The 15,497-nt window shown below is 38.4% G+C and overlaps 1 protein-coding gene across 3 annotated transcripts in view; it reads left to right on the top strand.

Annotated features, from left to right (window-relative positions):
• The window catches only part of JAG2 (jagged canonical Notch ligand 2), a 94,541-nt gene that overhangs the window by 61,360 nt on the left and 17,684 nt on the right, over positions 1-15,497 (top strand). For 2 of the 3 annotated variants that reach the window (XM_008168216.4, XM_065593748.1), the window contains 10 exons: positions 2,580-2,710; positions 3,143-3,262; positions 5,661-5,774; positions 7,141-7,254; positions 7,893-8,006; positions 8,822-8,868; positions 9,211-9,384; positions 12,188-12,338; positions 12,891-13,055; positions 13,782-13,895. In XM_008168216.4, coding sequence (XP_008166438.4) covers positions 2,580-2,710; positions 3,143-3,262; positions 5,661-5,774; positions 7,141-7,254; positions 7,893-8,006; positions 8,822-8,868; positions 9,211-9,384; positions 12,188-12,338; positions 12,891-13,055; positions 13,782-13,895 — 1,244 coding nt within the window. The remainder of the gene's footprint in view (positions 1-2,579; positions 2,711-3,142; positions 3,263-5,660; positions 5,775-7,140; positions 7,255-7,892; positions 8,007-8,821; positions 8,869-9,210; positions 9,385-12,187; positions 12,339-12,890; positions 13,056-13,781; positions 13,896-15,497) is intronic. The other variant, XM_065593747.1, reaches the window with a different exon arrangement.

Below are 15,497 nucleotides of genomic sequence, written 5' to 3'. Positions count from 1 at the left end.
GGTTTTTTCCATCACGGTGAACTGATGTTCTTATCCTTAATGCTTTGACATGATTTTCTCACAAGTTTCAATACACAAGCTGTTGAACAAGTTTTTCTTTTTATCACATTTTGCTCTAGGAGTGAGCAGAGATCCATGTAAACGTTATCTTTCAAGAAGGAAGTGGAATTAAAGCTGTTCTAGCACCTGCTAATGTAGGATGCGACCAGACTTCCTGTTTGAGAGGAAATCCTAATTTATTCTTCCTTGTAAACTGAAGACTGATCAGTTTACCACATAGTAACCTTTTGACTCGTAAACATAGTGTTCCTTTGGTTGGACTGCTGGTAGCTTGTAGAAATGATTTCCCTAGGGCTATTATGGTAACTCAACTTATACCGGAAACAAAGTTTACAGTTAATGTCATGAACAAGTAGTAACCCTTTCCTACCAAATAAGCATTTTTGTGTGTTCTAGCAGGGGCTAAAACCACTTTTTTTAATTCCATTTTTCAGAAGATAATTTACATTGCCCTCTCCATGCTCCTAGAGCACTATCACAATTTCTCGTAGCCCATTTAAATAGGAGTTACTGAAACACACTTTCCTGTCCTAGTCACATTGACATGCCACATTTGTCAGTAGGTATTTATTCTTTGGATTAAAACCGATTTTGTGTTGGCAATAATGAACCAAGTTACAGAAGCTGAAGTGTGTTGAGAATGCACTTAAATATCAGAATTGTATTACCAAAATTTAAAACATTAAAGAAATCATGCATGCTTTACTATAAGTAGGTATCCTAGCATTGGAAACAGCTGTACTCTGTGGCTATGTAATTGGTACTGCCTAGAGGAAAGAGGATGAATTTTTAGTATGAACTAGCTTTCTAATTATATTTATCTTATTTCACTATACAACATATTAACACAGGAGGAGAGAACTGCTATAGAGCTTGTATATTCTACAGATTCCTGGCAACCCCCATTTATCTGAATCTTTTAATTATCTGAATAAACTTTGTCTCCTGAAATAAGTAGATAACTGTTTACAATTCCAAATTGTGGGGATTGCAATGTAAGTAGGAAGCATCAGAGCAATCTCTAGCACCGTCACTTGCACAGTATCGTTCCAGAAGTTTACCAGTGAGACACTAAACATACGTGAGTACACGAAAAAAGCTACCTTTGTAACTAAATACAGAAGAGCAGAAATTCAGAGCTTTAAGCAAGGAGTAGTTTGTGTTGGTATTAACACAGAGGACAGCATTATCATGCTGCCAACATATGGCCTCAGAAACCACAACCCCTTATTAAACAGTCTAATATATTAGTCCCTAGTGAATGGGGATTCCCTGTTTGATTTTCCTCTTCCACTCACAAGATGGCTACAAATGTTAGTGCCATTCTTTTACTGCATTCCAAAGGGGTACTGATATTGAGACACTGACATTGATATGAAAAATGTAGCTTTGTTGGCTGGCACTCCTCCCTCACAGAGCATATGGGGATTATATCCATACAATGTAGTCTAACAGAGATCTTTCTAATGAGACTTTCTGGATATAGTGAAGCATATTTAACAGCCAGTTCAACAGACAAACAGTTTAAATTAACTGTCAGATAGGATTGTATTGGAAGATTTAGATGGTCCTTTTTAAGAGAGTATCTGAGGTAAGGAAGGAATTCTTGCTGTTTTTGTTGGTGGTAATTTAAGATAAGTACACCTGCTCTCTTGGGGCAGTCTCTTTAATGCTAATTCAGAGAGTTTCCTTCTGACTTAAAGCCATAACTTCTGTTTGGAGACTTAAGTTTTTTTTTTTTTTAAAGAGTAAGACAAAACTTCCCTATAGAGCACACAGGTATTTTTGTTAACAGAATTCTGGCCTTGTAGTATGTCTCATTGTTACAAACAATCCAATCTGAAGGGAAAGGTTTTTGAAGAAACCTAGTTTAAAGTTTTGTTACCAAGTGTTAATTGCTTTTAATTTTTGTGTATTTCTCAAGTGTTCATTACTTTATTTTGTCTGCTCCAAGTAAGGAGGACACTAGAATAAGCTGCTAAAGAACAGTGGGAACATAACAAACTAAATCTGCAGAAAGAGTTCTTAAAATAACTCAGAGAAAATTGACAAGACAGCTGCATCTTTGATCACCCCCAGGTCTTGAAATAAGTGTCGTACTCTAGAACAAATTAGCTAATCTCTCACCAGCCATCTTCACAAAACAAAAATACAATGTATGCCTCTTTGTCCACTAAAAGAACTTGCAGTCTTCATTTCTAATAATAGGTTATGCAACCCATCTTTACACTACCGTAAGGCATGATAATTTCTAACTGTGTAGGGGCTGGATCTCTTGTGAAAGAACAGATATGTATGTGTGCATACTGTTTAGAATAAGTTACTGTGATATTTTGGGAGTTTGCTTTCTTGTTCCTAGTGAATTATGGTAAAGATGCATATCACTCTTCAACTAGGCAAATTGCAGAACAAGTTCTAAAAGAGAATAACACTTCAATATTCTGTTACATTTATCATTCATTATTTAAAACAAGTGGATTGTTCAACATGTGCATTAAACACGTGCACTTACTTCCTAGGTGTCATTATGGTTGGCAAGGACAGTTCTGTGATGAGTGTGTCCGCTACCCAGGCTGTGCTCATGGGAGCTGTAAAGAACCATGGCAGTGTAATTGTGAAACCAACTGGGGTGGTCTGCTGTGTAACAAAGGTACTTAATGTTAATTTACGGGGAAAAAATAATAAAATTGCTGGATTAACTGGTAACTTATTAATTGTTTGCAATGTGCAGTTATCTGAACACATCTGTCACTAATCTTTTTTTGTGGCAGATGACTGTCCAACCGTCATAAGAATAAAACATTTTAAAGCCAGGGGCTCAGAATGATACATTTTACCCTCTTACTGATACAGTTGTCTCTTGTCCATCCTTTCTTACTCCACGGAGAGCAATGGGGTGACGGGCTTGCTAGTGATTGATGACTTGAAGTCAAAATGGATTAAGGGGGAGGAGGACATAATGTTTGTTCAAGCCAAGAAGGCGTTGTATGTCTGCCTGTAGTCTCTTGACTGTGAACTAAAACAGTAACTTTGGATTTATGTTACACCTGTCAACTGGCATTTTCTTTTCTTCTGTGTCCAGATTTAAACTACTGTGGAAATCACCATCCATGCTTGAATGGCGGAACCTGTATGAACACCGAACCAGATGAATATCACTGTGCTTGCCCAGATGGTTACTCTGGAAAGAATTGTGAAATTGGTACTGATGACCATTGCATGCATCTACTTGAATTTGAAGCTATGTTAAGCAGCTGTAGAGAGGAATGGAAGCTGTGTGCTCTTGGTGGTGTTCTAAGCAGCCTGCTGGTTTCCCTGCAGTGATACATCTCCCCCATCTAAGCCACATATGGAGAGAGGAAGGAATTATTTCTTATATTTAAAGCTACCTTCCCTTTCAAAGGGAGTCATCAAAAGATCCCTTCCAAAATCCCATTTTTTTCCTTTCTGGGAAGCAGGAAGAGGATTTCTCCACCCACCTGCAAATTCAGATCCTTGGAGGGAGGGGTACAGATGACGCTGGGTAGCAACAACCTGCTGTCTTCCTTCTTAAAGGTCTAATCCAAAAACTACTGAGGACAATGGAAAGTCTTCTGCTGGCTGCAGTGGAGATTGAATCAGGCCCAGTGTGTCTCCTTTCTTACCTTTTTGTTTGTTTGGGTTTTTTTGTTTTGTTCTTATGCTGCCTCTCCTTCCTCCCCCCAATATTAAACTGTACCATGCTATTTTGGGAAGGGGTGCAGGTGCACCTTTTTCTGCTGTACTCTCTCCCGTCTTCCTCCTGTGCACACGTGCGCATACACACCTGGATCATCTTAAGGATGCTACAGGCGTTTGTGAAAGTCACTTCTAGCTCTGACCCCTGTAGTAAAGTAGACGTCTATCTGGGCAGGTATTCTAACTGTGATCAAAGAAAAGGGAGGAGGGCACTTAAATATTGTTGTTTAAAATATTACTTTTAGAAAGTCAAAAATTAGCCACTTACTCTCCTGACCCTCACTTTGAAGAAAAGAAACCGCATTTCCCACAAAGGTATATCGCAGTTTGGATCCCATTCCGCAGGGTTAAACTACGTTTGAAAACTCTGCTCAAGGCCTGCTAATGAGTATTCTCAAGAACAGTTGATACTAAAATGTTAGTTACAAAACTATGTTCATGGGAGCATAGAGTTTTCTATTCTATTGCAATCTCTTCCCCTCTAGCCTCCCTGATGTCAGTCTCGCAGCTCTGAGCCTATCCGATTCCACTCTGAAAATTACTTCCTCTCCCACAGTTTCATAGATATGCTATATTTTCCTTTATTCTATCTTCCCTGGCTTTTTGGCTGTTCATGTTCAAGACTGTACTGTACTATGGTCAGTTTATCCTTGAATCTTCTGTATACATCTCATTTCTTGTTCTTACTATTGACCCCTGTACTCTCGTCCCTGCCCATTTTAATTGCTGGGCTATCACTCTGCTCACTGAATTCTTCAGACCACTCTGTAGACCTCTTCTTCTTCTTCTTCTTTTTGTTGCCAAACATCCTAAACCCCTTAAAAAAATCTCACTTCAGCTGTTGTTCCGCTGCTAACCTCCAGTGTTCACCACTGGAGCTTCCAATTGCTACTCCAGCATCTAATCTCAATTAGAAGGCGGCATGCGAGCTGATTTTCAGTGGCACTCACACTGCCCGAGCCCTGGCCAGCGGTCCAGGGGGCTCTGCATTTTAATTTAATTTTAAATGAAGCTTCTTAAACATTTTAAAAACCTTATTTACTTTACATACAACAATAGTTTAGTTATATATTATTGACTTCTAGAAAGAGACCTTCTAAAAACGTTTACATGTATTACTGGCACACGAAATCTTAAATTAAAGTGAATAAGTGAAGACTCGGCACACCACTTGCCGACCCCTGACCTAAATGATCCAGAGTTTAACTTGATTTTAAAACAACTATTTCTCTGGTTGTGAAAAACCTTCCAAAAATAATCCAGTGCATTGCTGCCCTGAGTTTGCAGGCAGCTGTACTTTATAGGTTCCAAGGCCAGAAGAGAGCACGGTGATCATTTTAGTCTGACCTCCTGTATATTATCGGCCATCGGACTCCCCAAAATAATTCCCAAAGAACAACAGCAGAGTGAAATTACTCTGTAAATGAGACCTTTCTCACTTGAACTGTTGCTGTTTATCAGTAGAGAAAGGCACTGGAGCAGTTCAGAAGTGAAAGGTCAAAAAGCAGAGGCTGTGGAGAGAGTGGCAGGGAGAAATAGGTTAGTGGAGATATCTGTAAGTGTCGGGTGGTTCTGAGACATTAGTTGGTCTCCCTTTTGCTTCCTAGCAGTTATAGGAGGTGAGAGGCTGATATGAAAGATGGTGCCTCTGAGCAGGGTCCAGGTACAGTCCCCTGATAGGAATCTAGCACCCTTCCCATCACAGCAGGTAAGGATGGAAGAGCCTGAGCTTCCCATCTGTGCAGGCATCCTTCCTTTTTATGTTTCCGCTGGCTAGTGAGTTAGTTTTGACTAGAAGGTGTGCAATAAAAATAATCTTAGACCTTGGTTGAGGTGTTCCTGTGTAATCATTCTACTTAGGAAGACTTTCTTTTCTCTTTTAGCTGAGCATGCATGTGTATCAAACCCTTGTGCTAATGGAGGAAGCTGCCATGAAATTTCATCGGGCTTCAAATGCCATTGTCCATCAGGGTGGAGCGGACCAACATGTGCTGTTGGTAGGTACAATTCAGCTGATTTTAGCATATTGGGCTTGAAGGATTGTTGTACACTTTGCTGAATAAGCCTGCCACGTGGTAAAGTGGGTAACATGCTGTACCAGTTGATTTTTGTTCAGTAGTTGTGAATTCCAAACTGTTTTATCATGTATTTCTATGGTATTGTTCTTGAGTTACTTAGAAAAACAGGAAGGCATTGAAAGAAGCAGCTATTTTTGCAGTCTAGGACTAAAAGTTAACAAAAGTCTAACTAAGGACATGTTTGCATTACAAACGTACATCAGACTTGCATACAAACTTCATGGGTGTGAAAGATCTGCACGGCTGATCGACATAGTTATACCGTTCTAATCCCCCACGGTAGACAGTGCTATTCAACAGGAGAGCTTCTCCCGTCAACATAGCTAGGACCTCTTGCAGAGGTGGCCTAACTATGCTGACAGGAGAAGCTTCCAGCAGCATAGTAGCATCTTCACAAAAGTGGTACAGCGGCACTGCTGCAGTGGAGTGTGTGTGTGTGGGGGGGGGGGGGGGGGAGACAAGCCCTAAGTCTAACTACCCACTTTCTGTAATGGTGTATGTATGTTATGCCCCAAGTTTCCTTGCACCTAAATAAATCAATCTTCCCGCATTGCAATAAACGTTATGAAGTGTTTCTCTTCAAACTGCTTAACTTATAATTTATATGTAAATATTTTGTACTCCATTCTATATGGGTTGCTAATTAGTGATGTTTTAACTCCATAACCACACAGGAGCAGCACTTAAATTAACTTAAGAGCAGAGTATGTCTTGTTGCTGACTTCATATTAGAGATCTAAAAGCCTTTTTAGTTGGAATACGTGGAATTAACCAATTCATAGTGGGTAGAGTGTACTAGTTCATCTGCCTTAGGGAATGTTTTGTTTGGTTTGCTTTAACAACCTGTGAAGGAGTACCTAAACCTTTTAATCTGTGCTAGTAGATTCAGTGAATCTTTTTACTGTAGGAGGGCAGAGATCTTCCTAAAATTTTTGGAATCATAAATTTATAAACAATGGTGTACACAGCACTGTACAGTGAGAGAACTGTGTTTAAATGGCAGGCTTCAGTCCCCAAAGAGATTTTAGTTTTATTGGGATATAATGGGAAAATACAGAACAGTATACTACCAAAACCAAAAAAGATCGCCGTATGTCACAATATTGAGGTGTCCTAGATCACAAATAGAAAGTCCTGAAACTTTTTTCACATTGAGGTTAAATAAGAACAAAGGTTGAGATTTTCTAGGCAGTGCAGAGGATTTATCCACACTGCTCACTTTTGAAAAAAACTCAATTCATACATTTCAAAACTGTTTTATATCGGCTACCTTTTCATTTGACAGATATTGACGAATGTGAGTCTAACCCTTGTGCTCGTGGAGGGACCTGTGTTGATCGTGTTAATGGCTTTGAGTGTATATGTCCACAACAGTGGATTGGAGCAACCTGCCAGCTTGGTAAGTAATTGCTTTTTATGGCTCTTGAAGACAATTCCACACTTTGCATTTACTCATTGGGGTTTTTTAAAGGGTTTTTTGTATTCAGCTCTATTATGTCAGGATAGATATTTCAGTGAACTTGTAAGATATGGGTCATTTACTCTTGATGTCTTGGTTCCTGCTTAATAGGTTTGGTAGCAAAACTGGACATGAAAAGCAAACACTAGTTCCTATAAGCATCTAAGCCCAGACCTACATACAATTGTAACAGATATTCGAGGATGCCTGTTAACTTTTCTGATTCAAAATACAATAGTGGTGATGGTAGCTCCTTCTTAATGGTGGCAATGGCTGATTTTATAATTAGCGTGACAGTAATTTACTCAGGGAAAAGCCTTCTCTCACTTCCATAACTAACACTATCTGTGAGATTTGTCTAAGGGGAAGATGTTTCTTTTACTTGGCATGTAAAAGAATGTAAATGAATTTGCATTGAAAAGCTACAATATAAAGACTATTTTCTTGGCATACATAAGTAAAATTCTACTGTTCCTTGTAACTGGTGCTTGGATTGCATGGAGGCTTTGCTTGGTGCAAAGGGAATCTGTTTCTGGGTTTGTTCTTTATTCTCTTCTTTCTTTTATCTTGTTTCACAGATGCTAATGAGTGTGAGGGGAAACCCTGTCTTAATGCTTACTCTTGCAAAAATCTCATTGGTGGATATTACTGTGACTGCATTCCAGGATGGAAAGGAGTAAATTGTCATATCAGTTAGTATTTCTTCTTTTAGTTTGTGTACATATATCGACCCCAGGATAACTTGGTTCTTTTTTAAAGAGCATCACACATAATGGTAGCATAGTTCTAAGTGACTGAAGGGAAAAGAACTTTTATGCTGTTTCAAAATGTCTCTGTAGCTTTCCTAACTTTTGGCAAAGTAAACGGAGTGCATATTGAAGTCTATAGAAATGCTTTATTTATTGATATAAAGCATTTATTGGATCTAAAGCGTTTGATTTCCGCTGTGGAATTGGACTAAAACTGTAAACATACAAACACACCATATACTGGGTTCCAGAGTAGCAGCCGTGTTAGTCTGTATCCGCAAAAAGAAGAACAGGAGTACTTGTGGCACCTTAGAGACTAACAAATTTATTAGAGCATAAGCTTTCGTGGACTACAGCCCACTTCTTCGGATGCATCCGAAGAAGTGGGCTGTAGTCCACGAAAGCTTATGCTCTAATAAATTTGTTAGTCTCTAAGGTGCCACAAGTACTCCTGTTCTTCTTTTTGCATATACTGGGTGATATAGTTTAAAATACAATCTTTCTGTTCTACCTTAGAAGAATGTTGTATCAAATAATTAACGTAATTGATATGATACTTTAGTTTGTATTCTGATTTAAACATGAATGAGTTTTAAGGCAGTCAAAAATTAAACCTATTTACCCCTCAGAATCCTGTCAAAATCCTTCCCTCAAAATAATTAGTACTGACTTTTTAAAATTATATTCTGGACCTTACACTTCAAGGGGTCCAACTTCTGCTGTAAACCTTAATGTCTTTGTATATTTTTTTTCAATAGATATTAATGACTGTCATGGACAATGTGAACATGGAGGGACTTGTAAGGTAATTTTTTTTTTTGTAAAATATATTAATCACATTAACTTTTGTAAGGGAAAAGGTGCTCATCTTTAAAATCTTAAAATCAGAATTCATATTAATTAGCACTTGTATGCAATATGTGTATCTACAGATTAGTTCAATAAGAAGCAGGAGGAGAGACAAACTGCTTGTGTATTGCTTAATTCATGAGTTTGATTTATATCTTTTAATGGAGCCAAAATCTATCTGTCTGCTGCTGCTGTTTGTAAATACAGTATTCAAGCTCAATCTTGAAAATCTGAGGTACACCGTACTTTACAATAAACATTTCTTTCCAATCTTGCCCTTTCCTCCCCCTCTATGTAGGATGAAGTGAATGGTTACCATTGCTTATGCCCTCATGGTTATCAAGGGAAAAACTGTGAGATAGAAATAAATGAATGTGCAAGCAATCCATGTCAAAATGGAGGACGCTGTGAGGACCTGGTCAATGGATTCCGTTGTCTATGTCAGCAGGGCTTTGCAGGAGCTTTCTGTGAGGTGAGAGTGATGTTGAAACTGCTGTAATAGCTTTGATGGATTGAGTTCTGGAAAGAAACGTATCTCAAGTTTAAATTAGAGCAGCCCAAGGCCAGAGCATTACAGATTAATGCAGCTGTTACTTGATACTCTGTGTGAATAAGCAAATTTAGTGAGTGGTATAGTGGCTGTAATATTTAAAGCTACAGCCTAATGCATATAACTGTAAAGCGTTGTAAGCACATGTATTGGTGAATCTTTCTAAGTGTTTAAGAAATAATGAATCTTAAAACAAGTCTAACAATTTTGCTCTGAATTTCTTTTTGAATACCTCCTGCTCTTTTGATATACTAAAACATATGTATTTAAACCTGATCCTGCAGACACTTAAGCCTGTTCTTAAACTTACTTGTGAGTAGTCCTTTTGACTTCACTGGGACTATGTGCTTAAAGATAAGCATGTGGGTAGGTGTTTGTTTCATAGAATTATAGAAATGTAGAGCTGGAGGTCATCAAATCCAGCCCCCTGCACTGAGGCAGGACCCAAGTAAACCTCGATCATCCCTGACAGGTGTTTGTCAGCATTTTTTTTTTTAAAAGCACCAATCATGGGGGTTCCACAACATTCATTGGAGGCCTATTCCAGAGCTTGACTATCCTTATAGTTAGAAAGTTTTTCTGCTACCTAACCTAAATCTCCCCTGCTGTAGATTAAGTCCCTTACTTCTTGTCTTACCTTCAGTGGACTTGGAGAATAGTTGATCACCAGCTTCTTTATAACAACCCATAACATAGTCTTCAAATATTTTCCAGTCCCCACCTCAGTCTTCTTTTCTCAAGACTAAACATGCCCACTTTTTATTTATTTATTTATTTATTTATTTAAATAAACTTACTTCATAGAACGGTTTTCTAAGCCGTTTATCATTTTCGTTGCTCTGCTCTGGACTCTCTGATTTGTCAACATCTTTCCTAAGGTGTGGCACCCAGAATTGAATACAGTAGTCCTGCTGAGGCCTCACCAGTCCTGAGTAGAGTGCAGAATCTGGATCTTAAACCTGATATTGCACCAGAAGTGTGTGGAGATGATGCTTGCAGCAGGGTTTAGAACTTGCATACAAAAGCATGAGTAAGAATTAAAACCGCTCATGATGCTGAAGATTTGTTTTTGTGGGGAGGACACTCAACCCTTTCTAAACAAAACCTAGAATTCTTCCCCTTAACATCCAGTATCTAGTTTTTATTTTCAGTCATGAGAATTTCTGAGCAGTCACACAAGCATTGATGCAACTGTAGAAGAGCAACATCCACCAGTGAGGGTAGATTAAAATTTAGGGATAGGGTTGCGCCAGATTTTTTTCATGGAGGATCTCTGTTCTTCAATTTAATAAAATATTGCAAAAGTAATTCCTCTGCTTGAAATACAACTACTTTACAGTACCAATACCCTGTCTTTTCTTATTTAAAATTTTAAAATGAGTTGCCAGTAATAGCTGTGGACCAGTTCTTAAACTGATCCGTTAACTCACAGCTCAGATGCTATTTCTGCATGGTCTGATCATTTGAATGCTATTCCTTTTGCATGGTTTCTAGTACAATGTATAAGTTTATCCAACCTGATGAATAATAGAGGGAGTTGGCTGACTGCCATGAGTGTTGCAGGAAATCTCTACTGCTGATTCCAGATGCTGAAGTAGCAGCTACTGAACTTGAATTGAGAAAGGGAAATTTACTCTAATGGAAGGAAACAAATGGAAACTTCTGATAGAACAAGATCTGAGAATATCTTTCTCAGAATCTAAATGCTTTTTGTAGTCTGCTCTACAGACTACAGCATTTTGAAATGCTCTCTAAAAGAATAGAGCAAAATAGCTTGCTGAAAACTCTCTAATTTCAGTTGCACATGTTGCATTGAATTGAAACACGTCTACGATATTTGAGCCTTTAAGTTTGTTTACTTTTTTATTATTTTTTTTTGGCTACAGACAGTTTTTTCAGACTCTCTATAAAGTTGTCAGAATTACATGCAAATAATGAAAACTCTGCAGTGAAGCTAATACAGCTCCTCCTCTTTTTTTTTTTTTTTTCCCCTTTTTCTTCAGGAGAACACTAAAACAGGACAGGACTTAGCTTTTCCTAAAGTAAAACAGGCCCTTGAGAATAGCAGTTGGTAGGAAAGGTACCATGGTATAGGGTACTTTTGCTTTCACTGACATGCAAGGGCTGTTTTAAGCAAATGTAGCAGACATAAGACGACTGTATATTAAGATGAATCACTTCCTTAAAAGGATGTGTCTGTGTAAAGGTTTACATGCTGAGAGTTTTTTGTCTGAGTTTCGATTTTCATCCTAATGGTAGTAACGGACAGGATTTAAGAGATCTTTTAAACCACCTTTCTTAAATATGCACATTCATGGTTATCGTATTGAGTATTAGAGAGCATACACAGAGAAATAGTAAAGGGTAGCAATCACATATGACATTTCTTGAGTTTAAATTTAGTATTTTAGTTATGCATCATTTTGTACCCTTTTTTTGCACATTCAGCTTGTTGACAAAACTAAACTATTACAAACAAGTCCTTGTTGAATCTTCAAAATGATCCTTTATAGTAGTAACAGAACTGCTTTGCAGTGGACTTGACTAAAGTAACTTGCAGCCTGTATCCAAGCTGTAGAATGGCATGTGATATAGACAACTTATAAACATTGTGTTTAATATTAATTTCCTGATTAAAATACTTCATCTGTGTCTATGGCAACATTGATAATGCTGCTTACTGTGCTGGGAAATAGTTCCTGATAGCAGATTCCCTTTATTACAGATGGATATTGATTTCTGTGAACCTAACCCTTGCCAGAATGGGGCTAAATGCTATGATCTAGGAGGAGATTATTACTGTGCCTGCTCTGATGACTACGATGGAAAGAATTGTTCTCACCTCAAGGACCACTGCAAGAACAGTTCTTGCAAAGGTATGTGCTGTCCCCCAGGAATTCATTACTTGGGCAGTCGTGTAGAACACAATGGGAGGAAAAATGCAGAGGATTATAGGGTGGCAGGGAGTAGTGTCTCTTGTTGAAGTGCTATAGTTAGACTATGTATGCAGTGTAGCTGTAGCAGTGTCAGTTCCAGATTATTAGAGAGAACAAGGTTGGTGAGATAATATCTTTCATTGGGCCAGCTGCTGTTGGTGAGAGAGACAAGCTTTCAAGCCACACAGCTGTAGAAGAGCTGTGTGTGGCTCAAAAGTGTCTGTCACCAGCAGAAGTTAGACCATGTCAAGTACATGATGGCTGGGGGAATAGGAAATATGCTTGTAATCTTGTGTATTACTTGCAGGGTGGTGCAAGATAACTTTCTCTTAATATTATAATCTTAGAATGTGCATAAAATGTCTTCCAATAAGATATGAACAATGTGTTCACTACTCTAAGATTAAAAAAGCCACAGTTCTTGGTTGGCACAATCTTTTCTATATATAGCTAATGCTGTTAAGAATAACTGATTTACCTTTTTATTCTTAGTAATAGACAGCTGTACAATAGAAGTATTCACAAATGCTACGCAGGAAGGTATCCGTTTCATTTCATCTAATGTTTGCGGGCCTCATGGACGGTGCATTAGTCAGCCAGGAGGGAATTTTACTTGTGCCTGTGAGAGGGGTTTTACTGGAACGTACTGCCATGAAAGTAAGTGGAAGTCTGTCCCATTTGTCTGTCTTTTTAAAGAGCTTGAAGGCTTAGATTTTTTTTTTTTAATCATTAGAGGAACATTGCTTTGAAATTTTCTTTTAAAAATGGACAATTAATGTTCTACAGAGTGCTTCACTTCTAGGTCACTTGTTCAAACCCACGTCCTCTTGGTAATGACTGAAAGTCATTATGATACTATTTTAGTTTTCTCTGTAAAACGAGTTGTGGTTTTAATCCAGATTTTAGGGAATGGGTGTCTTCATTACAAATGGCACCCTCATGGGCAATCCCTTCACAGGAAGCTATGGATTCATTAGACGTAGCGTTTGAACTTTCTTGGAACAGGTTTTGAGGCATGTTGGTGAGGCAGCGTAAGAGAGCCTGCTGTGCACTGTTAGCATTTTTGGTACCGTGACTTAGAGTATTTGCCAGATGGAAGGAAATTCCCAGAATCAACAGTGAAACTATGATTAGAACCATTAACAATTTTTGAAAAGTGCAAGTGTGTGTGTGTGTGTGTGTGTGTGTGTGTGTGTGTGTGTGCAAGTGCGCCATTTGTATGTAGACGAATGGAGCACATAAGTTCCAGAGCTGTCAATCTGGCACACACTCTGTTGGACCTAGCTCTTTAAAATGTTTAACACAAACCTGAAACTGTCTTCTGCATTTAATGCACTGATTAAAATAGTCCCAATTATAACCCTGTGTTGACTTTCTCTTTAGATATCAATGACTGTCTTGGAAAACCTTGCAAGAATGGCGGGACTTGCATTGATGAAGTAGATTCATTTAGGTGTTTCTGCCTAAGTGGCTGGGAAGGAGAATTGTGTGACACAAGTGGGTACAACTAAAAATTTCCAGCTTTAACGTATTTTTTGAGGCATTTAGTCTGCAGTTAATAATGTTGAAATTGAGTTTCTCTGACTATTCTATAGAACCATGGCATTTCCTATTCCACTTGCCAAATGACTGTGTGCAGAAGAATGCAGCTTCTAAGGGGATCAGTTATTTAAATGTGAATGTAACCTGATTTTGCAATAATGTGCTTTTTGATAAAAGCTTTCAGTAATTATCACTCTTCATCCTGTTAACTAACACTTTCTAAATAGTTAGAGGAAACCATATGCTGGTCCTTAGAATATTCTTGCAACACAGTTGTCACCATACCAAAAGCAATCTGATAGTCCAGGTGTAGTAAAAATCAAACAAACCTGTGATATGAATCAGTCTTTTATGGTGGTATGATGGAAATCTAGATTAATGCCCAGACTTGGACCACAACTAAATCTTAAGTGCTAGAGGTTGGAAGAATGGAATAGCTCAAACAGTCTGCATTGCAGAGATGTTCATGTTTTCTTCAATTAAACTCTAAAATAGGATCATAAATCCTCCTACTGATGCGTCCAGAAGTACTATTAGAGTACAAACCAAAATATGCCAGCCAGAGGCTGTCTAGGATAGTTACTTGTAATTGATGTACTGGAGTATCCTGAGTAACTGCCCCAGAGCAGGGGTTTTTTTGTTTGTTTTTTTTTGTTTTTTTCCCCCCAAGGACTTCTGCTTCAGAGGTTTGCCATCCACACCACTAATGAGAACCCACTGAGTCATCTAATACTGTAGATTAAATATATAGCAAAAATTGAACTAGCATATTTTTAAAAAGTATAACCATAACGATTTGATGTAATTTGAGTTTGGAAGGAAAGAACTAACTTAAATATAACCTAGATTTTAGAATGTATTATCAATTGTTACCAAGTTATATCCTATCTGGATCTTTTTCCATGAGGGAAAAACTTCCCCTCTTGAATGAGTAGGGCTTATGTTCCTACCACTTTGGACTGATGAACGCGAAGAGCGTAATATTTGATCAGTACTTGGATGGCTTACTGCAAAGGAGAAAGGAGTTTGTATTTTAGTAGATCTCTCTTCCCTCTGAATTAGAATAGCATTTCTAAACCTTGGATTTAGGGGCTTACTAGGGTATTGCAGGTGCCATCTTTCAGATGAGATGTGAAACAAGGGCCTTTAACCCTTTGGTCCTTTTGCAAGACATGTTAACGTGGTGTCTTGGCTAAATTCCATCTTAGATAATTGTTCTGCCTACAAAAATTTGCTCCTGTTCAACAGAAAAAAGCATTCTTCTCTTCCTGTTCTAAAACTCCCAGGTAGTATTGATGGTGCCAGTTGATTTTATCTCATCCAAAAAGTTTATCAGAGGGGCCAAGTGTTTAAATTAACAAATACTGAACACCACTTAGAGGCCTGGGTTGAGGCCCATTGGTAGGGCAGCATGGGCCTGATCCAGAGCCCCATGAAGCCTGTTGGAATTTTTCCCACTGATTTCAGTGGGCTTCAGATCAAGCCCCGTGTGAGGAATCTTGCTCTAACGGTGCCTGTGCAGTACCTGTTCTATGGGTAGTAAAAGATCGGTCTCCA

Source organism: Chrysemys picta, chromosome 4 (assembly GCF_011386835.1).
Source record: "Chrysemys picta bellii isolate R12L10 chromosome 4, ASM1138683v2, whole genome shotgun sequence".
NCBI lineage: Eukaryota > Metazoa > Chordata > Testudines > Emydidae > Chrysemys > Chrysemys picta.
Note: the sequence above shows the minus strand (reverse complement) of the source record. Positions and strands in the feature narration are given on the sequence as shown.